Source organism: Salmo salar, chromosome 01, assembly GCF_965601325.2.
Source record: "Salmo salar chromosome 01, fSalSal1, whole genome shotgun sequence".
Taxonomy (NCBI): Eukaryota; Metazoa; Chordata; class Actinopteri; order Salmoniformes; family Salmonidae; genus Salmo; species Salmo salar.
Window position 1 is genome coordinate 58,443,413 of NC_138291.1, and position 23,759 is coordinate 58,467,171.

A 23,759-nucleotide genomic window follows, 5' to 3' on the forward strand; every position below is an offset into this window, starting at 1 on the left:
GGCGGCTATTTCAAAGTCACCACTGGGCATGAGCAAATTTAGCGCTCCTCAGCCAACGTAACAATGAGCCCTGGGATTAGGTTACAACAAACAGGCCACATCCCCTGGGACACCATCCCGCCTCTGCCTCGGGCAGGGGACGGGCAACACATTTGCCAGAATGCAGCAGGGGGACACTGGCACGTCCGGCCCACCTCAAAGTGACAGGAGCGGAGCATCCCAGCAATGGAACGTTAATTCTCGCTCCCTGCTTGTAGCACACAGGGGGACGGAGGGTGTTAATGACTAGAGTGATATCTCCTTTCAAAACAAATATCTGGAAAGAGCAAAGAAGAACGAAAACTGGCCACTCGGACTTGTTGCATCAAAGTTGTTGGCCACTGTGTCTCAAGTGTCTTTCAGACAGTCAGGTGACTACTTCAGGCTGTGCATCTCTCTGAAGAGGACCTTACCTGAGCTCTGTGGGGCAACCGAATGTGAGTTCAGCTGCTCTCGCTCCGTCTATTCGGTTTCAGCTAACAGAGTGGTATGGTTGCACCTATCCAGGAGGGCTTACAGAGGGATCGGGACAAAGCGGATAGTCAGATGTCTGGCAGATTAAGAGGGCTTCGGGACCTCTGCTTTTTTTGGGGGAGTGACCCGTGTAATAAAAAGTGATTCCTGACATCAAGGCCAGTAAGACAAGTTTGAGTCTCTCTGTTGAGGTGATGCTGAACACCTTTTTCCTTTCCTAGAATGAACACTGGACCTGGCTTTGGAAAATGTTAGAGGTTTAAACTGAGGTTTCTCTGTGGTTTGGCGCTGATAGAAAAACACTTGCCGGGTGTTTTATGGACAATAAAATATCCACACAACCAGCTTAGCTATCTGATATTCCATACAGCCGCCAGAGCAGTCTGACACAGAATCAATCTGAGAACGTGTTTGGGAAGAGTTTTAGGACTCTGTGCACAGGAAAGGAGAGGAGTGAGTGAGTGAGTGAGTGAGTGAGTGAGTGAGTGAGTGAGTGAGTGAGTGAGTGAGTGAGTGAGTGAGTGAGTGAGTGAGTGAGTGAGTGAGTGAGAGTTACAGGATAGCGAATAGCGGAGTCAGTGAGTGAGCACTTATCGTCCGTCCTCGGGGACAGAAACTTTCCACCAGCGCAATCCAACAACTTCTGTTCAAAGACCCCGAGAGCTGGTGGCTGCTGTCTGTTTTCTCTCTCTCCTTCTCCTCTCAATTTCTTCCACTTGGAGGGGCAATAAATAGCCACAGGTGTGTAGAACTGCTATCTAATCTGAACTTCATTTAACATTGCTACAAACAAGATATCCGGCAAAGGCGATAGAAAAAAAGCTGTGACCCTCCCTCACTCTCTGTCGCGCTCTCTCTCTCTCAGCTCAATGAGGAAGTGAAACGAGTGTGTGGCCTGGAGAGTCAGGTCTACACCCAGAGGAGAGGGTGAGGCGTGGAGCAGCCAGAGAGGGTGTGAAGTGGGGTGGACGTGTGTCTCCTTGTCGTCCAGCTAGAGGGGGAGCAGTGGCTTCTCCAGCCTGTCTGCAGCTCACCACACATTAAAATAACCCAACACCCACCAGAGGGGAGGCTGCTGACCAGCCGGTGTGAGGACTGGACACGCTTCAAGAGAGGAGCCCACCACCAGACTGATAGATTGGAGTGTAGGAGCACACTACGGGAGAGCTTTTCTATACTTTTACAGAGTGAAGGACTGAGAGGAGTTTATTTGCCAAACAAGGTAAGAACTGAAATCCTTTCACATAGAATACGAAGACATATTTAATGTAGATCATTGTGTTTTGCTTGCAAAAGTGTCTGTGGGCAAAAGGTTGAGAGCAACCTACTAAGTATATTAAAGGGAGAGTTCACCCAAATTACAAAATGGCGTATTGGTTTTCTGTACGCAGTCTATGGACAAGGTATGACAACAATCCAAGTTTTGTTAACCTGGCCACTGTGTTAAATGCTAACTTTTTAGCATTTGTGACAACAATCCAATGCATGTCAATGGTACCTACAGTTGAAGTCGGAAGTTTACATACACTTGTATGTTTTTCAACCACTCCACAAACTTCTTGTTAACAAACTATAGTGTTGGTAAGTCGGTTAGGACATCTACCTTGTGCAATTTTTCCAACAATTGTTTACAGACAGATTATTTCACTGTATCACAATTCCAGTGGGTCAGAAGTTTACATACACTAAGTTGACTGTGACTTTAAACAGCTTGCAAAATTCCAGAAAATTATGTCATGGCTTTAGAAGCTTCTGATAGGCTAATTGACATCATTTGAGTCAATTGGAGGTGTACCTGTGGATGTATTTCAAGGCCTACTGTAAAACTCAGTACCTCTTTGCTTGACATCTTGGGAAAATCAAAAGAAATCAGCCAAGACCTCAGAAAGGAAATTGTAGACCTCCACAAGTCTGGTTCATCCTTGGGAGCAATTTCCAAACGCCTGAAAGTACCACGTTCATCTGTACAAACAATAGTACGCAAGTATAAACACCATGGGACCACGCAGCCGTCATACCGCTCAGGAAGGAGACGTGTTCTGTCTCCCAGAGATGAACGTACTTTGGTGCGAAAAGTGCAAATCAATCCAAGAACAGCAGCAAAGGACCTTGTGAAGATGCTGGAGGAAACAGGTACAAAAGTATCTATATCCACAGTAAAATCAGTCCTATATCGACATAACCTGAAAGGCAGCTCAGCAAGGAAGAAGCCACTGCTCCAAAACCGCCATAAAAAAAGCCACACTACCGTTTGCAACTGCACATGGGGACAAAGATAGTACTTTTTGGAGAAATGTCCTCTGGTCTGATGAAACAAAAATAGAACTGTTTGGCCATAATGACCATCCTTATGTTTGGAGGAAAAAGGGGGAGGCTTGCAAGCCGAAGAAGACCATCCCAACCGTGAAGCACGGGGGTGGCAGCATCACGTTGTGGGGGTGCTTTGCGGCAGGAGGGACTGGTGCACTTCACAAAATAGATGGCATCATGAGGCAAGGAAAAGTATGTGGATATATTGAAGCAATATCTCAAGACATCAGTCAGGATGTCAAAGCTTGGTTGCAAATGGGTATTCCAAGTGGACAATGACCCCAAGCGTACTTCCAAAGTTGTGGCAAAATGGCTTAAGGACAAGAAAGTCAAGGTATTGGAGTGGCCATCACAAAGCCCTGACCTCAATCCTATAGAAAATGTGTGGGCAGAACTTAAAAAGCGTGTGCGAGCAAGGAGGCCTACAAACCTGACTCAGTTACACCAGCTCTGTCAGGAGGAATGGGCCAAAATTCATCCAACTTATTTTGGGAAGCTTGTGGAAGGCTACCCGAAATGTTTGACCCAAGTTAAACAATTTAAAGGCAATGTTACCAAATCCTAATTAAGTGTATGTAAACTTCTGACCCACTGGGAATGTGATGAAGGAAATAAAAACTGAAATAAATAATTCTCTCTATTGTTATTCTGACATTTCACATTCTTAAAATAAAGTGGTGATCCTAACTGACCTAAGACAGGGAATTTTTACGAGGATTAAATGTCAGGAATTGTGAAAAACAGAGTTTAAATGTGTTTAGCTAAGGTGTACGTAAACTTCCGACTTCAACTGTATATTAACATGTTTGGCTTTATGTCCAAATCATCCTAAAGTATCTAGAAATTGATTGTGTGACTCAATTTAGATACTTGAAGATGATTTGGACGAAAATACTAATGAAAATACTAAAGTTTCAGGTATTTTACCCTGTTGAGACATGCTTTTGGTTCCTGGGGTCGAGTTATATTTTAAGCTCACTGACTTGCTCTGCTCACTTGGGATTCATTGTCCAGATCGAAAGCCACAGGCAAACAAATGTGGTGTCCATAACAAGGAGACTTCAGTGGCCAGTAAATCAGTTAATAAATACTTTCTAATAAAAAGGCAACAAGAGTCTATAATCTGCTTTCACTGGCCCTCATAATGCATTCTCTGGAACCAGACTAGGAGTCGGGGCGACACGGCTTAGTGTAGAAAGGTGTGTGTGTAGCCTACAGATGCGCGTGTCTGTTTGGGTGTTTGTGAGAAGCGCTGGTGAGAGAAAGACTTTGTATTTATGAGAAAGTACTTCATAGTTGTCTGCAGCAGCGGTTCCCTTTTCTGTTAAAGGGGACAACCAAATCATGTCAAAAGCTCTTTTGAGGACCACCATTCGCGGAGTCTCGGAATTCGTTTAACATAAAATACTGTATCTTGGTGATCAAATTTAGTACATTTTTCCAGTGAATGTAACAAATTAAAGGCATATTTTTATAATTATTATAAACAATTTGCATTGTGAAAAGTATGTAAAACTCCTTATAATACCTACTACCAACTGTTATTATTGTTGCATGATTTTAGTTTATTTATTTTATCAACAAAGAAATGCAGACCACCTGCAGAACCCCCACAGTTTGGTAACCACTGGTCTACAGCATATGTGAGATAAGGACACTTCCTGTTCTCACAGATCTTGCGTCAGCCCACTTGCTTTTGATTTAATGTCCTTCAATTAACAGCAACGTAGACATGCAGGGCACATCAACAGAAATCCTGTATCAGAGACACTCATTTGCCAAGGCTCTATCATGTTATATGCTGGCGGAAACAGTGCAGGGCTGGATATCCTCTATCCTCCTTCACCGTCACACAATCCCATCTCTCTGCCTCCTATGCTCTACAGATGCTTCCTAGTGATTTGTAGGAGCTGACAGAACCCAAGCCAGGGAGTATGTAACACACTTAGGGGTTGTTATTGGTAATATCAGTCCCAAAGGATTCTCGGGCTCAGCCATTGACATGTCAGACTCCAAGTCTGTAGGACATTACTATTACAGCTTTATGAAAATGAAGCAGGTGAAAGCGAAATGACTCATTGTGCACCACATGCCCTGCGATGAGGCAATATGCTGAAGACCCTTGTGGAGATTGGCCAGAAAGCCCTCTCTTTCGCACTGCCTCCCAAATGTTAGCAGCATCGGTCCTCTGTTTCCATAGCAGCCATTGACCCCTGTGAAGATCAACCAGTGTTCTGGTGGGGTTCCTAGTAACTGGATTATTCACTTCCAGGGCTCATAGCACGTGAGAGGCCTTTCAAGGCACTCCTGTTCTGATAAAAGGAGGACGAGCCACACTGCCCAAACAATAAAGACAAATATTCAGTTTACGCAAGAAGCCTTTTCCTCCCTCAGACGCTGTATTCTCACTCCAAATCCAAAATAAAGGAAAAAAAGGTGGCAGTGCAGTGACTCATACTAAAAAGCTGAGTAGAGTTACCTTTCACAACAGACCCGTGCGTAACAGGGCAGGTCTATAGAGTTAGAAATTACAAAGGAGAGGCAAACTCTTCATGTTCTGCCTTGGGCCAATGGTAGTGCTCCAAGAGCATGTCACAAAGTATATACAGTTGAAGTCGGAAGTGTACATACACTTAGGTTGGAGTCATTAAAACTTTTGTGATACAGTGAAATATAAGTGGAATAAACAATTGTCGGAAAAATTACTTGTATCATGCACAAAGTAGATGTCCTAAACGACTTACCAAAACTATAGTTTGTTAACAAGACATTTGTGAAGCAAGGAAAGGAAGAAGCCACTTCCTCAGCAAGGAAGAAGCCACTGCTCCAAAACCGCCATAAAAAAGCCAGACTACGGTTTGCAACTGCACATGGGGACAAGATCGTACTTTTTGGAGAAATGTCCTCTGGTCTGATGAAACAAAAATAGAACTGTTTGGCCATAATGACCATCCTTATGTTTGAAAGAACACCATCCCAACCGTGAAGCATGGGGGTGGCAGCATCATGTTGTGGGGGTGCTTTGCTGCAGGAGGGACTGGTGCACTTCACAAAATAGATGGCACCATGAGGTAGAAAAATTATGTGGATATATTGAAGCAGCATCTCAAGACATCAGTCAGGATGTTAAAGCTTGGTCGCAAATGGGTCTCCAAATGCACAATGACCCCAAGCATATTTCCAAAGTTGTGGCAAAATGGCTTAAGGACAACAAAGCCAAGGTATTGGAGTGGCCATCACAAAGCCCTGAACTATAGACAATTTGTGGGCAGACCTGAAAAAGTGTGTGCGAGCAAGGAGGCCTACAAACCTGACTCAGTTACACCAGCTCTGTCAGGAAGAATGGGCCAAAATTCACCCAACTTATTGTGGGAAGCTTGTGGAAGGCTACCCGAAATGTTTGACCCAAGTTAAACAATTTAAAGGCAATGCTACCATATACTAAATGAGTGTATGTAAACCTCTGACCCACTGGGATTGTGATGAAACAAATAAAAGCTGAAATAAATAATTCTCTCACATTTCACATTTTTTAAATAAAGTGGTGATCCTAACTGACCTAAAACAGGGATTTTTTACTAGGATTAAATGTCAGGAATTGTGAAAAACTGAGTTTAAATGTATTTGGCTAAGGTGTATGTAAACTTCCGACTTCAACTGTAATTCCATAAACATTGATTTGTATTCAGTATTTTTTGGGGGACGTTACTGTTGCTTTTGTAATGCCTAGAGGATTTAGAGGCCTGACAAATGTCTTTCCATTTTCCTGAGCTTGACGCCATGTGTAACCAGAACACATCTTGATTTGAATAGCTCTGGGCAGAGAGTACAACTTTAAAAGCCAGAGTAAACCAGAAAGATCCTTCATCATGTACAAAGAACATATGGGAAAATGTATTCAATAAAGTCAAGTATTCTGGTGAAGTCGAGTTACATAACAGGACAATAGCATGTGAAGGTCTATTCCAGTTTTCCCACTGGTGTTCTATCAGCCTAGTCTGAATGATAACAATTGTAATTCCAAGACAACTGTGGGAAAAGCACACAGACAGTAGCCGCTCAACTTAACATTTTAACCATTGATGATGTGAAGGTTCGTACTTCTCTCAGTGATACATTTTGTCCCAGAAATTTGCGCAAAACAATGTGATTTCAGTCAGAATCAAAGCGGGTAACAGCACAATATATTGGACACACATAACGCGTGTTTTCCTATCTAAGCTGATTAGGAATGACAACAAAATGACCATATTTTCATTTGGAGGCATTACACTGAGAAAAACAAAACAAATGACAACAAACTTTTGTAATCTCTCTTTTTGTTGTGTGTAATGCATGCAAGTGTTCATTTAGCAATTTTCTAAATTGCAGTCATTGACATCAAATGTGGTTATTTTGAATCGAGGGGGTTTGGCAGGCTTATTAGAGAATAAAAGACTAACAGAAGCCATATACTCTCTGAAGAGAGCTACAGAGTGAATGCAATTACTTTTGTTTTTCATGTGGAGCAGATGCATCATAATCATGCTGTCTGAAAAGGGAGTCACTCAAATGTACATATCAAAATGCCTGGTCGGAGGGGTACAACAATAGGCATGCCATTATCCCAATATAAACACAATGTAGGCAGGCAGCAGAAAGCAGAACAGTTGAGTGCGCTTCTCCATTCATCTGAATTTGGAGGATATTATTTGTACACGGAGAGGGAGCCAGGACAACACTAACCCACTGAGCACAGATGTGAGTTCAACGTCTTGTTTTGATTTACATTTGGTTGAGTTTTCAACTCGCATGAATTCAACAAAAAATGGCAGGTTGTCATTGGATTTAGGTCAAAAGTTGGGTGAAAAAAAGACAACAATTACCTTAAGTTGCTGACTTTTTGCAAATCCACTCAATTTTCGTCATTGCATAGATTTTTTGGGGTTGAAATGATGTGGAAACAACATTGATTCAACAACCTTTTGCCCAGTGGGAAGGCTGTTTGGGTTGAGTGAAGTGGATGAAATTCATTGATGTGTCACAGGAGCTGTTGTGGGCTCCAGGAGTCAAATTCCATTTACAGCAGATGTGCAAGCTACACACCCAGGGTGACTGGCTTTATAATGTGGTTTATTTCATTTATATACAGGCTTTCAGGGCTTCTTACAAGTGAAATGGGACTGCAGCCACTTGTAAAAACATGCGCCTGTAACCATTGTCTCTTAAAAACAATGATTTGCCGTCGTTAGCTGGACTAAACCAGACAGTAAAGTTAACACGAACGGTGCAACAGAATTCTGATTGACATGGGAGATAAAATACATATTTCGGGTAAATGTTCTTTCTTTCACAATATGCAGTAAAACACAAGTACAAAGACACACTGTCAACAGGCAGTCACGCATTTACAATAAACACACGCAGACGTACACTACGTGCACATACACACACAGGCAGACGTACACGACGTGTGCACGTGCCCCCCCCCCCCCCCCCCCCCCCCCACACACACACACACACACACACACACACACACACACACACACCACACACCACACACACACACACACAGGCAGAGACGTCCACTACGTGCGCACGCAAACACACACACACACACACACATCAGCAGAAGGCAGTCATCCAGGCATGTAGGTGCCTGTTTTCTAAGGCACACAGTCGTGATATTGTGGAGATAATCCTCTGAAAAATGATCCTTTTCTTACTATCACCTGCAGTGGAACGTGTGGGCACAGCAACCGTCCAACCTCAGGAGCCTGATCTGTCGCTACAGCAACAGGCATCCACTGACAAGCTCCCCATTTCTAGGAGGTACAGAATACCAAGAAGAACACACAAGGGAGCTTGCTCGATACTCATCTCAAATGTGTTTCTCCAGTCTAGGAGGTTGAGATTTTGAGAAACAACGACAGAGATCGATCACTCAATCTATGTTTGTGAGTCCATTGTCGAGTAGAAAGACAGGTGATTATTAGACGTGATGGCTGTCTAATGGATATAGACATTAATGGTGCCTGTCTCTTTAAGAGTTGGTCCTTGGCAGGTCTGTGCTGTTAAGTGGGGAGGTGGATCCCTGCCTGTCTTTATTCTGCCTCTTGTTTCTCTGACAGGCTTTTTGATCAACAAACTCCTCCGTGCTGCCTGCTCCTGAATGTGTGTCTGTGTAGCTCTAACATGTGTTTTTTACTGTTTGTGAGAGCACGTGTACCTACTCGCTCTACCCGAGGACTCTTATTCAGTGGTGAGGTGACCACCTTCAGCACAGGTGTGTAACATACGTACAATGTGTGTGTGTGTGTGTGTGTGTGTGTGTGTGTGTGTGTGTGTGTGTGTGTGTGTGTGTGTGTGTGTGTGTGTGTGTGTGTGTGTGTGTGTGTGTGTGTGTGTGCGTGTGTGTGTGCGTGTGTGTGTGTGTGTGTGTGTGTGTGTGTGTGTGTGTGTGTGTGTGTGTATAGGTCATTTTAACCTTCTTTAGGCAATATATTGTATCGTTTAGCAAATTAACCAGAATCAGAATTGCTGATTAGGGTTGTGGCATACAGTACATGAAAATGTGTGTGGGCATCTTGGTGAGTTATCTAATCTTGGTTAGATGGTGATTTTATGTTTATGCTAAATTGTGGCCTGCAATTTGCATATTTAAAGAACATCTTGTTATCTTCTTTTTGTCTTAAAACTGAATTAAAAACATGTTTGCCACAAACCTACATGGAAAACGCACATTTCAAGTACAGTAATGTAATAAGTAAGATCGAATGAGTAAGACTGAATGAAACAAAACCAAGTGCATCCTTATTTTGATTCGACGCCTACACAGTGTGGGTTTGATTGAATTCGACACAAAGTGGTGGAGTAATCAATGACAGTTAGCATTTGAAAATCAGCCTCGATGGTCTTGTTATGATTCAATTTACCATGTACGCAATATGGTCAACAATTATCAGTGTTGGATTACAGTCAGTATTCTGAATACTGCGAGGGATGTTCTTTCTGGATGTTTTATCCTCGACACTCCATTGGTGGTTCAGTGACATAAGGACGTACTTCCAAATAGCCTAACACAAATAGCACTTCCAATAAAGGGTTAATTGTGAAGAAAAAATATGATGGTGCCAAGAATATCACAGGAGATCCTAAACTCCCACCTCGGCTATTTCCTACAGACGCACCGTAACGACAATCAGTAATTTACAGTCGCCACAGTGATAGAGCAACATTTACCTAAGAATACTATATAGTGAGAACAGGAGCGGGTGAGGTGAAGTACAGGTAAAGTGTTTTTGATTCCTGTGATAGAATTTAATTCAGCAGTTGATCACAAAACATTTATGTTATAGCCAAAGGAGAAAAGGGACAGAAGGTAGGTCTTAATCAAGATAGCTGCACTCAAGTATCTACTTAAAGCAGGTAACAGAGTAATCTTGTGGAAGGTCTATTGCAGTCGGACCTGTATCTGATTGATGAAGAGCCAGGCTGAGACGTGCTGCCCGCTGTTAGAATGTGTCCCCTGCTCTAGCTGTGAGCCCACAGGAAATACCCTCACATCTCTCTGCCAGTCTCTATCAATGTACTGAGAGAGATGGGCCCTATCCAAATCCCTGTGGGAAACACATAGGGGACATTGAAAATGTATCTTCAGAAAGGAGAACAAGTGAGAAATGGAAGGATCTAATTGTCATAGATGTAGATTTTGTGTCAGAAAGGCCAGTACATGTTACATTTGACGTACATTCCCGGTCAAAAGTTTTAGAACACCTACTCATTCGAGGGTTTTTCTTTATTTTTTACTATTTTATACATTGGAGAATAATAGTGAAGACATCAAAACTATGAAATAACACATACGGAATCATGTAGTAACCAAAAAAGTGTTAAACAAATAAAAATATATTTTATATTTGAAATTCTTCAAATAGCCACCCTTTTCCTTGATGACCGCTTTGCACACACTTGGCATTCTCTCAACCAGCTTCATGAGGTAGTCACCTATAATGCATTTAAATTAACAGGTGTGCCTTCTTAAAAGTTAATTTGTGGAATTTATTTTCTTCTTAGTGCGTTTGAGCCAATCAGTTGTGTTGTGACAAGGTATACAGAAGATAGCCCTATTTGGTAAAAGACCATGTCCGTATTATGGCAAGAACAGCTCAAATAAGCAAAGAGAAACGACAGTCCATCATTACTTTAAGACTTGAAGGTCAGTCAATACAGAACATTTCAAGAACTTTGAAAGTTTCTTCAAGTGCAGTTGCAAAACCCATCAAGTGCTATGATGAAACTGGCTCTCATGAGGACTGCCACAAGAAAGGAAGACCCAGAGTTACCTCTGCTGCAGAGGATAAGTTCATTAGAGTTACACTGTCTGTGATTTATTTAGAATTCAAGGCACACTTAAGCAGCATGGCTACCACAGCATTCTGCAGCGATACGCCATCCCATCTGGTTTGGGCTTAGTGGGACTTTAATTTGTTTTTCAACAGGACAATAACCCCACACACACACCTCCAGGCTGTGTAAGGGCAATTTGACCAAGAAGGAGAGTGATGGAGTGCTGCATCAGATGACCTGGCTTCCACAATCCCCCAACAACCAAATTGAAATGGTTTGGGATGAGTCTGACCAGAGCTCTAGAGGCTCCTGTGGTGGGCCGAGCGAATGGTGCGCCTGGCTTCCGGGTTAAGCGAGCAGTGCGTCAAGAAGCAGTGTGGCTTGGCAGGGTCATGTTTCAGAGGAAGTATGGCTCTCAACCTTCGCCTCTCCCGAGTCCGTACAGGAGTTGCAGTGATGGGACAAGACTAACTACCAATTGGATATCATGAAATTGGGGAGAAAAATGGGTAAAAAATGTAACAAAAAAGAATAGGGCCCATCTTGGCTCTCATTAGCAGCTCACAAAGTTCCAATAGGCTATAGCGGGAACAGGGAAGGGGCCAGTTGTTGCCCAGCAGCCACATTCACAACGGCAATTCAATGGAATCCCAGAATGACAATTGGGAGATTACTGAGAAGTATATGAAAACTCCAGCCAAGTGTAAGGCTGAAAGGTATAGCTCCCGACCCCTTGCTCTTAGTTTGCTCCATTCCAGGGAAAGCTGGAAAGGTCAACTTGCCATTGCATAGAAAAGTGAGAACAGCACCTTCATCTGGATAAGACATTTAGATGGACCTGGATAGGGTCGAGTCAGCTGACTGCCAAGTGGATATCAAAAATGTTCAAGTGCTGTGTGGCGGCAATGCAAATGTGATATACCTGAGTCACTGCATACTCTAGCCATTTAAATGGTTTAGCAGACTGCTGTAAGCAAAGAGAACACGGTCACATGTCAGATAGGTAACTAATAGCAACGATACAACACGGTTGGAGGAGCAGGTCTATGCAGTAACCTTGGATGCAGTATCACTGCAATAATCTCAAGAAGACGTAATGGTAAGTGGGTAGATTTGTATGTTGGGTGGCGCTGAGAGAGAGAGGTGGCACTGGAGTGGTGTGGTCTTGTTGTAAATGTCCAGTGTTAAAGATTCACACAATGTTGTAAATTATTGAGTGAGTGTCAGTTGCCTGTCGAGGTGATCGGGTTTCTTTCAGTTTGATCTTTGGAGGAGTTGGAGGAGTGTTTCAGCACTCCTGACTTAACTCCTGACTAACAGCATGCTTAATTTTGATACTGAGCATGCAAAGACTGAGTAAGCAAAGCCCCTCTTCTGAGTTCTGGAACTACTGAGAAATAAAGCTAAGTAGTATGGGGAAAGAGATGACACTAGGTTTTGTTGGCATCAACCGTTGGAACTGTTTCTCTCCAGGACCAACACTTGTCCTTGAATGCCATCATGTCTGAGCTGATTTATAACTGGGACACCTGGTTAAGTGTCCTTTATCGAAACGATGACAGCAGAATAAGAGTTATGAGCCGAGATGTAATAAACCTGCAGGCCTCCGCGACGGAATGTCTCACTCTTGTTCTGTAACCTTCGGAGACCCCTTTGTGGCCACAAAGCATGTTTACCTTATGGAAGAGTTGGGACGATAAACCGACACCGACCATACTGATCACTTTTTGCAGGCATTTTGCTGATATCGTTCATTACGATAAGTAGCCTGTACTAGAGAAATGTGAACTATACTACAGAAATGTGAACTTTGAAAGGAAATAAGTTCGCTAATATGGGTGGTTGTTAATGGGACAATTGATGGCTACAACCATCAAATTAGAAGTAGTAGTTTAAAGGATAAAAACTGTGGTGCACATTAACGTTATAAACGTATCGTTCTATTTATCGTTATCGCATCAATTCATACAATTTATTGCAATATGTATTTTTGTCCATATCGCCCAGCTCTATCTTATGGTAAAGATTTATGTCATGCCAAAGATAGATGTCCCTTCATTCGAGTCCTGTGTATCGGCACAAGGTTAACCTCCTAAAGCCTAAGGAGGAATCTTCTGTGCTCCATTTCAGATCCCCTTTGCACCATGCCTCTGAGAGACTCAGTCACGCTGCTGCTCTGGAGTTGCTGCGTAGTACTGCTTGTCCACCAATGCGAGGGTCAAGGTAAGGCATTTGCTGCATGTCAATCGGTGCCCTACATCCTATAGTACATACAGTGGGTTCCGAAATGATCTATATGCAAATAGACCATTGCCATATATGGATCTGTGCCATTCACTTTGAACTGGACTGTTTTTACAGCATGAGCGGTCATGAGTAGATGCACTTGTTTTGAGATCAAAACGAGAGCTAAATGTAGCGACGTGTGCACATTTGTACACATGTTCATATCCTTTGCTAGTTAGTGAGTTATTAGCCCAGTTTGTAGTCCTCAATGATTGCTTCCTACAAGAGCACAAAACGTGTACATTTCTAGACAGCTTTGAAAAGTGAGTCAGGTAAAGAGTTGTATTTTTTATTTTATTTTTGTCTTAAAGGGGCATTGTTGCATTTTGAGACAGGCTTGAATAAGCTAAGTAGCCAATATGCAGAGGGTAGCATAATTTGACTCATTCTCTGTAATAATTGTATTGGAATAATGATGCATTTACTTTTTGTAAAGTGGTTTCATGCATCAAACAACACAACATTTTCAGTCACCTCCTTGTCTGAAGGACAAGTGGATAAACAGGTTAATGTCAAGCCCTGCATGTTTTTTTCAAACGTCACATGGGCCTACATTGAACATCACACATTGGCTGCTACTGTAGGCTGAATGAAAGAACAGCTGTTTCCATGTTAAAATGTTATGGGATGCATTTTCTCCATTGTTTTTGATGGTAGGCCACTCTGGTAGGCCTACATTATGATCAAATAGTCACAGTAGCCTACTTGACCACTGTTAAACTAACTTAAAGCAGGTACAACCTCAGTGTTCACAGTAAACGCGCCCGGAAGTTGCACAGAATAGTCACAATGTTCAAGTTTGCACTCAGCAGACCTGAAATTAGCTCAGTGCCAACATTTTTTTGAGAGAACATTGATTGTATGCTAAATCGATTGTCATTTGGCCACAAAATTACTAAAATATATATCTCAAAAAGATAGGGGTCAAAATGAATCACACCTGTTTTCAATACCTCACCTGCGAGGATAACGGCACTGAGCCTTTTTCTAGAATGTTTTATGAGTTTGAGAACACACTGGGAGGGATCTTAGACCATTCCTCCATACAGAATCCTTCCAGATCCTTGATATCCTTCGTCTGGACTGTCCTCTTCAATTCAAACCACAGGTTTTCAATGGGTTTGAAGCCTGGGATGGCCATTGCAAAATGTTGATTTTGTGGCCAATTAACCATTTCTTTAGCATACAATATAGCTCAGTATTTGAATTATTTATTTTATCCAGTAATTTTTTGCTCATCTTTATCAAGGATGTCAATAATTTCGAACCCTACGGAATATGTACTCCTAGACAGAGAGCCCTGGCAACTGTGCATGTGAGTGCATCTGATACTGTATGCTGGGTAACTATCAGGTTTAAGCCAAAGGATCAATACAATTCCTGCTGATAAAAGTAAACAAAACTCTGTTAAAACATACATCAGAAGTAGTTTGATATAGAATTATTAAATACAACATTTAAATCAAAAGAAACAAGCACACTTTATCATTTAAAAAAAGAAAACCGTTGTGTGTAACAGCGAATGTGTAGACTCAATAAAACATTGTTTAAAGCACGAAGTACAGAGATTCAATTTATGCATTTCAATTTAAACTTTGAACATTTCTGTCTGTGCATGAAGAATCATGTTCTTGAATCAGTCATAATCTGCCCTCAGTACGGAGTGCAATATCACAAACAGAGATGCTTTTTCTCTCCTTCTCCCTTCGCTGTGAAATTCCTGTCTGGTTAAAGAATGTGATTCATTTTTGCATCGCCCCCTGGGGTGAGAAGGGAAGCCGTGATGTGGTAGGAGGCATTGTGACAAAAGGTGTAACACGTGTGTCAGAAGACAGGAATGCCCTCTGTGTTACAGCAGTAGTCAATAGCCATGGGGTTTGCTTTAAGGATAAAGGGTCATAGAGCCTATCCTGGCCTGTCTACCTCTTCAGGCCTCGCCAAGAGCCTCGGAGCCATGGGATAAGGCAGTTGATGATCCCTGCTCGACCGTCCTACCTAAATATTTTTCTAGCAGCACAAGCAGCTGGAGTGGATACAGAGATTGCATGATCCTTAATTTCTCAAGGATCTGGTTACGATTCTCTCAGCTCCTTCAGACGCTGGTGCCCCCTCGCACATCCCTCCTCACCCCCTTCCTCCTTAATCTGGATTTAGGGCATGCGGGCTCGTGGGCTGGCGGCCGGCACGCGGCCCGTCTTGGGATCAAAATGGAGGAAACCAAAACCTGTGCTGCGTGTATAACTGGCACCAAAGCACTTGCTGAGGCATGGAGCAGGGGAGGATGGGAGGGGGGGGGGATAAAGTTTCATGGCCAGGAGTAAATTTAGATCCCTCTGGTTTTAACATGAAGAGACTCAGTGAGGCCCGGTGTGTAAAGTACCCCTCCAGAGGAGCACTGGGCAGACTGGGGAAGAAAACAGCACCTGTCCCCCCATGATTAGATGGTAAATCAGAAGCTCTTAAAGAACACTGCTCCAAACAAAGGACAGTGTGTTTAACAGTTGGTGGTCCAGTCATTATTTCCCATGATTATCTGGTGATACATAAGCTAGTGACAAGGCCCTGGTCCAAAGCCTGGATACATACGATATCACCACCCAGCATTCTATGAATGACAAGTTGACAACTGAATAAGTTACTACAATACTACAGTATACTGTATATACACAGTTGTCATTGTTAATATTCTGGCAATGTTTATACTGTATAGAATTTTTTGTTATCTTGCTCAATAATCAGTCAGCTGGGGGACTTCGTACTGATTAGTTTAGGACTATTTTTCCTGATTCCAAGTCTTCCGGGATGTATTCTGTTGCCGATTCTCAGCCCTGGGTCTAGTTGGGGCATGTGTGTCTTCATGGTTCCAGAATTATCAGAGCTGGAGGGAACCTACTACAAACACACAAAGCCCACCACAGGGACAGGGAATGGGGCTGAACAGACAGGCTTCCCTGGCAGACAGTGCTTGGGACTAGTCTTCTCTGACTTGCTGCAGGGCCAGCAGCAGGAATGAGAGGCAGGCGGGAGGGCTGCTGTACTTTCCTGGACCTCTGAGAGCAGGCTGACTTGTCTCATCTGTCTGTCCACACTCTGCAGTGATCAGACGGCTGTTTGTCCGTCTACCCTGGCATGCTCATTCCCTCCCTACGGACATGTGCATGATATGTGCAGTATGGCTACCCAAGCCTTTGGCGCATGTCCATCCTGCATACTCCTTCTCCTCTCTGTCCCTCTCACTCTTCTCACTCATTGTGATGCTCACTGTGGTCCAACTCAAACTGCAGGCTAGTTCCACTTCCATCCCCTTAAATTCTCAATGTGTCTTTCTTCCTACCAGATATAACACACTTCACACAGCGCTTCAAGAGCCTTTGAAGTTTACTCTAATAAACCATGCAGAAAAAAGTTGAGGAAAAAAAGGGCCTCCATGCAACTTTACCACTAGGGATGAGAAATTACAGAAATATTCTCATCTAAACCTGAGGAACTGGCAGCATGGGGTAAATGGCACCTGAAGGATTGTTGATGGTGTGTACTGTGACATCCTCCATGCCGTTTAATGACACCGTACAGAACAAGCAAATGGCTGGATCAGGGCTCAATTAAATTGTTCTTGCTTTGCGTACACAGTAGCATTTTCACATATTTCTTTCCGGTGGTCATATAAAATTGCAAAACGGTCCTGGACAGACACGGATATATAATGGAAGTTTTATTTAAATTCAGCCTTAAGTCATATAAGATGCGACAAGTGTGTTGTTATATTCAACGAAACATGCTTTTAAAAGAGCACAGTTTCATTTTTGCATGTCAAAAAACATAAATTAGGTCTCTGAAAATAACAGCTTACTGCAATATTCCCATTGTCTGTGGGATTTCTTATGTTTTTTTATAGCTTCCCTGTTTAGAATACATGAGCTAACGCATTTCATTGTTCAAGGTCCGCTTTGTTGCCACGGACACAGGGCTTACTGCAGCCAACTGTCGTGTTGTTTATGGAAAATGCCTGCAATTCCACATCAATCCAATGACTTTCTGCAGCATTGTATGCATTCACAACTGAAGGATATCTCAATTGTCTTACGGTACATATAACTGCCAAAGCTACACTATTCTAAATGTCGAGATGTGAAGACGCAACAATAAGAAATATAGTCAGTTGAGCTGAGAAACTAAAGCTAACAGACTAGGCTATACGAGAAAATGTACTATTGTATATCAAAGAAAGAATTTGTATAAAGTACTGCTCAGGTAACAAAGAGAATAGCTGTTTTACTGTAAGAACTCTGCTCTACAAATCTCTCTGTATAGTGACAGGGTTCGGGTACAGTACTACAGTGTGGGAGGCGAGACAAGGAGGGATTGTGAATTCCAGTGGTGTTTGGGCAGAGTATATGCGGGCGGAGACATGACTGTACGGCATTCCTCTCCTCCCACCGCACGCGCTCCCCTCGTGCGGCTCACCGCTACCACACGCACCCCACACACCCTACCTGGCAAGCCCCCATTATTTACTACAGCCAAGTACAGACAGTACATAGGTATGCCTAAGGCCGGCCAAATCAACTAGTAACAACAGCTGATGACAATAAGAGATTAATCACATATCCCTTTAGTAGTAAATTCTTGCCAGTTCATGGGGATGTTTAATAACTCAGCAATGCAGCTTAAGTTACCTTTCTGAAACCAATAGCATATAATTCATAGTCAGATACAATCATATAAAACCCCAAGTGAAATCAAAGTGTGTGACTCATCATGTGGGCATTCGTCTATCCGTCCCCACTCCCAAGGTTTCAAGTTTCAAGTTTTATTAGTCGAATGTACAGGATACACATGGTATACAATGTCCAACGAAGTGCTTATTGTAGGTTCCTTCTTGACAATGCAACGACAATAAGAAATTTATAAAAGATAAGAACACAAACATGAAGTAAACGGCTCAGTAGAAGAAACATTTTAGCATAAGTATAATACAGGAAGGCACAGTTTACAGTACAATTGTCACGGCTGTCAGAATGATCGGACCAAAATGCAGCGTCGGTTTCGTTCCACATATTTATTTAGATTGTGAAACTTAATGCAATACAAAAATAAACTGAAGGACAAAACAACAAACCGTGATGCAGGAGAAACAAACACTACTCACAAAATATAATCACCCACAAAAACAGGTGGACAAACATCAACTTAAATATGACCTCCAATTAGAGTCAACGACAACCGGCTGCCTCTAATTGGAGGTCATGCCAAACAAAAACCAACATAGAAATACAAAACTAGAAACTGAACATAAAAATAGAAAAACAGACAAACACCCCCTGTCACGCCCTGACCTACTCTACCATAGAAAATAACAACTTACTATGGTCAGGACGTGACAACAATATTTACATGTATCAGGGATGGGGGGATTGGGGGGAAAAGTGTTTAAATTGAACAGTATTAGCAAGAGTAAATGAGTGGGTGTGTGCGTGTGTTCTAAGGTGAGGAAAGTCAGTGCAGGTGGTTAGTCCAGTTTAAGTGTTCAGCAGTGATGGTTTGTAGATAGAAACTGTCTCTGAGCCTGTTGATATCAGACCTCATGCTCCAATACCATCTGCCCGACGGCAAGGGAGTGAACAGCTCATATCTACGATGATGATGCAGGACTTCCTCAGGCACTGTTTCAAGTGTATGTCCTGGATGGGTGGGTACACAGCCCCAGTGATGTACTGGGCTGTCTTCACTACTCGCTGGAGGTCCTTGCGGTCGTGACAAAGCAATTCCTGTACCAGGCCGTGATGCAACTGGTGAGGATGCTCTGTATAGTGCAGCGGTAGTATTTGGAGAGGACCCAGGGTGATATTCCGAATTTCTTCAGCAGTCTTAGGGAGCAGAGGCGCTGTTGCGCCCTCTTGACTAGAGTGGTGGTGTTGATGGTCCATGTCAAGTCATCGGTGACGTGGACACCAAGGAACTTAAAACTGCTGACTCTCTCTACTGCAGTCCCGTGGATGTGGGTCGGGCGTGTTCCCTCCTCTGCTTCCTGAAGGCAAAAATCTATTGCTGATGTTGAGGAAGAGGTTGATGTCCTGGCACCACAATGCTAGTTCCCTTACCTCCTCCAGCTCGTCGTTGTTGGTTATCAGGCCTACAACCGTGGTGTCGTCAGCAGACTTGATGATGGAGTTGGCGTCGTGCAAAGCCACACAGCCGTGGGTGAACAGGGAGTACAGCAGAGGACTGAGGACACACCCCTGGAGAGTCAATGAGAAGAAGGTATTGTCTAGATGGCGCCAACGTAGAGAAGGGCGACATCTTACGAGTTCCAACCCATCGTTGCTATTTAGTGACTTCTTTCATGTTAATATTTATGTTTTTTTGTGAAGAAAGTTCATACTATTATCAAATATGACGCCATGCACTTCTGGACATCAGATCGACAGTTACTAACCTTGATTTTGACTTCAAATCCGACTTGAGAAATGGGTCCTTGGCGCCCTCCAGCCAGTGTCTACACTCCTCTAATGCCAACTTCAATGCCAGGAGCTCCCAATCGCTAGTTCCCCTCTGCAGGAGACAGTTTTTTTGAGTAATATGCACATGGATACAATTTTTGTGGATTACCTTGTCGTTTGGACAGGAAAGCCCCCAGGCCCACTTCTGAAGCGTCCACCTCCACCACGAATGGCAGCATAGGATCTGGGTGTTTGAGCAACGGGTGGAGGTGAAACGTTCCTTCAGTCGGTGGAAGGCTTCGTTGGCTGCAGAACTCCACCCCAACTTATGGTGACCACCCTTGAGGAGAGAGGTAAGAGGATAGAGCTATAGGCGATAGAGCTAAAGTTATTGATGAAACGGCGGTAGAAGTTGGCAAACCCCAAAAACCGTTGTAACCCATTTATGGTGGTTGGGACTGGCCATGCTCTGACAGCATCTACCTTTTTACCGTCCATCATCACTCCTTGCGGGCTGATCTGGTAACCCACAAAGGAGACAGCTTCCTGATGGAATTGACACTTCTTTGCTTTGAAATATAATTGGTTAGTATACCAGCGAGGTCAAGCGCCGGAGTGGAGGAGCGGGAGTAGACGTGACAGTATGGAACATTTCTGGGATCTTTTATTTCAGCTCATGAAACATGATACCAACACTTTACATGTTGAGTTTATATTTTTGTTCAGTGTAAATATATTTATAAACCTGGTGGTTTGAGCCCTGAATGCTGATTGGCTGATATATGGTCTGATATACCATGGCTACCACGGGTAAGACAAAAAATGTATTTTTACTGCTCTAATTACATTGGTAACCAGTTTATAATAGCAATAAGACACCACGGAAGTTTGTGGTATATCAAATCAAATGTTATTAGTCACATGCGCTGAACACAACAGGTGTAGACCTTACTTACTTACTTACTTACAAGCCCCTAACCAACAATACAGTTTTAAAAAATTGCCTTAAGAATAAGAAACAAAAGTAACAAGTAATTAAAGAGCAGCAGTAAAATAACAATAGCGAGACTATATACAGAGGGTACCGGTACAGAGTCAATGGGTGGGGGCATCGGTTAGTTGAGGTAATATGTACATATAGGTAGAGTTATTAAAGTGACTATGCATAGATGATAACAACAGAGAGTAGCAGCGGTGTGAAAGAGGGGAAGGGGGGGGCAATGCACATAGTCCAGGTAGCCATTTGATTAGGTGTTTAGGAGTCTTATGGCTTGGGGGTAGAAGCTGTTTAGAAGCCTCTTTACCCGAGACTTGGCACTCCGGTACCGCTTGCCATGCGGTAGCAGAGAGAACAGTCTATGACAAGGGTGGCTGGAGTCTTTGACCATTTTTAGGGCCTTCCTCTGACACCGCCTGGTATAGAGGTCCCGGATGGCAGGAAGCTTGGCCCCAGTGATGTACTGGGCCATTCGCTCTACCCTCTGTTCTGTAGTTCCTTGCGGTCGGAGGCCGAGCAGTTGCCATACCAGGCAGTGATGGAGCCAGTCAGGATGCTCTCGATGGTGCAGCTTCAGAACCTTTTGAGGATCTGAGAACCCATGTCAAATCTTTTCAGTCTCCTGAGGGGGAATAGGTTTTTTCGTGCCCTCTTCACGACTGTCTTGGTGTGCTTGGACCATGTTAGCTTGTTGGTGATGTGGACACCAAGGAACTTGAAGCTCTCAACCTGCTCCAGTGCAGCCCTGTTGATGAGAATGGGGGCGTGCTCGGTCCTCTTTTTCCTGTAATCCACAATCATCTCCTTTGTCTTGATCACGTTCAAGGAGAGGTTGTTGTCCTGGCACCACACCTCCTCCCTTTAGGCTGTCTCGTCGTTGTCGGTGATCAGGCCTACCACTGTTGTGTCTTCGGCAAACTTCATGATGGTGTTGGAGTCATGCCTGGCCATGCAGTCATGAGTGAACAGGGAGTACAGGAGGGGACTGAGCACGCACCCCTGAGGGGGCCCTGTGTTGAGGATCAGCGTGGCGGATGTGTTGTTACCTACCCTTACCACCTGGGGGCGGCCCGTCAGGAAATCCAGGATCCAGTTGCAGAGGGAGGTGTTTAGTCCCAGGGTCCTTCGCTTATTGATGAGCTTTGAGGGCACTATGGTGTTGAACGCTGAGCTGTAGTCAATGAATAGCATTCTCACATAGGTGTTCCTTTTGTCCAGGTAGGAAAGGGCAGTGTGGAGTGCAATAGAGATTGCATCATCTGTGGATCTGTTGGGGTGGTATGCAATATGGCCAATATACCACAGCTAAGGGCTGTATCCTGGCACTCCGCGTTGTGTCGTGCATATGAATAGCCCTTAGCCGTGGTATATAGGTCATATAACACACCCACATGTGTCTTATTGCTTAAATATACACAATATTTTGTTGCACCCCCTTTTGCCCTCAGAACAGCCTCAATTCGTTGGGGCATGGACTCTAGAAAGTGTCGAAAGCGTTCCACAGGGATGCTGGCCCATGTTGACTCCAATACTTCCGACAGTTGTGTCAAGTTGGCTGGATGTCCTTTTGGTGGTGGACCAGAAACTGTTCATTGTGAAAAACCCAGCAGCGTTGCAGTTCTTGACACACTCAAACTGGTGCGCCTGGCACCTACTACCATACCTCATTCAAAGGCAAATCTTTTGTCTTGCCCATTCACCCTCTGAATGGCACACATACACAATCCATGTCTCATTTGTCCCAAGTTTAAAAAATCCTTCATTAACCTGTCTCCTCCACTTCATCTACACTGATTGAAGTGGATTTAAGAAGTGACATCAATAAGGGATCATAGCTTTCACCTGGATTCACCTGGTCAGTCCATGTCACGGAAATAGCTGGTGTTCCTAATGTTTTGTACACCTGTGTGTGTGTGTGTGTGTGTGTGTGTGTGTGTGTGTGTGTGTGCGTTCAGAAGTTTGGGGTCACTTAGAAATGTCCTTGCTTTTGAAAGAAAAGCACATTTTTTGGTCCATTAAAATAAGATCAAATTGATCAGAAATACAGTGTAGACATTGTTAATGTTGCAAATGACTACTGTAGCTGGAAACAGCAGATTTTTTATGGAATATCTATATAGGCATACAGAGTCCCATTATCAGCAACCATCACTCCTGTGTTCCAATGGCATGTTGTGCTAGCTAATCCAAGTTTATCATTTTAAAAGGCTAATTGATCATTAGAAAACCCTTTTGCAATTATGTTAGCACAGCTGAAAACTGTTTGTGCTGATTAAAGAAGCAATAAAACTGGCCTTCTTTAGACTAGTTGAGTATCTGGAGCATCAGCATTTGTGGGTTCGATTACAGGCTCAAAATGGCTAGAAACAAAGAACTTTCTTATGAAACTCATCAGTCTATTCTTGTTCTGAGAAATGAAGGCTATTCCATGTGAGAAATTGCCAACAAACTGAAGATCTCATACAATGCTGTGTACTACTCCATTCACAGAACAGCACAAACTGGCTCTAACCAGAATAGAAAGAGGAGTGGGAGACCCCGGTGCACAACTGAGCAAGAGGACAAGTACATTAGAGTGTCTAGTTTGAGAAACAGACACCCCACAAGTTCTCAACTGGCAGCTTCATTAAATAGTACCCGCAAAACACCAGTCTCAACATCAACAGTGAAGAGGTGACTCCGGGATGTTGGCCCTCTAGACAGAGTTCCTCTGTCCAGTGTCTGTGTTCTTTTGCCCATCTTAATCTTTTATTTTTATTGGCGAATCTGAGATATGGACTTTTATTTGCAACTCTGCCTAGAAGGCCAGCATCCCGGAGTTGCCTCTTCACTGTTGAGGTTGAGACTGGTGTTTTGCGGGTACTATTTCCAGCTACAATAGTCAT

General features: G+C 43.3%; 1 protein-coding gene across 3 annotated transcripts in view; it reads left to right on the plus strand.

Annotated features, from left to right (window-relative positions):
• Positions 1-1,003: 1,003 nt before the first annotated feature.
• LOC106605853 (protein delta homolog 2) overlaps positions 1,004-23,759 on the plus strand; it is a 28,453-nt gene continuing 5,697 nt past the window's right edge. Inside the window, exons 1-2 of one of the 3 annotated variants that reach the window (XM_014201840.3) lie at positions 1,004-1,735; positions 13,282-13,374. In XM_014201840.3, coding sequence (XP_014057315.1) covers positions 13,296-13,374 — 79 coding nt within the window. In that variant the 5' untranslated portion in view covers positions 1,004-1,735; positions 13,282-13,295. Of the gene's footprint in view, positions 1,736-8,472; positions 9,089-11,978; positions 12,251-13,281; positions 13,375-23,759 lie in introns of those variants that run through there. The other 2 variants (XM_014201832.3, XM_014201854.3) reach the window with 2 other exon arrangements.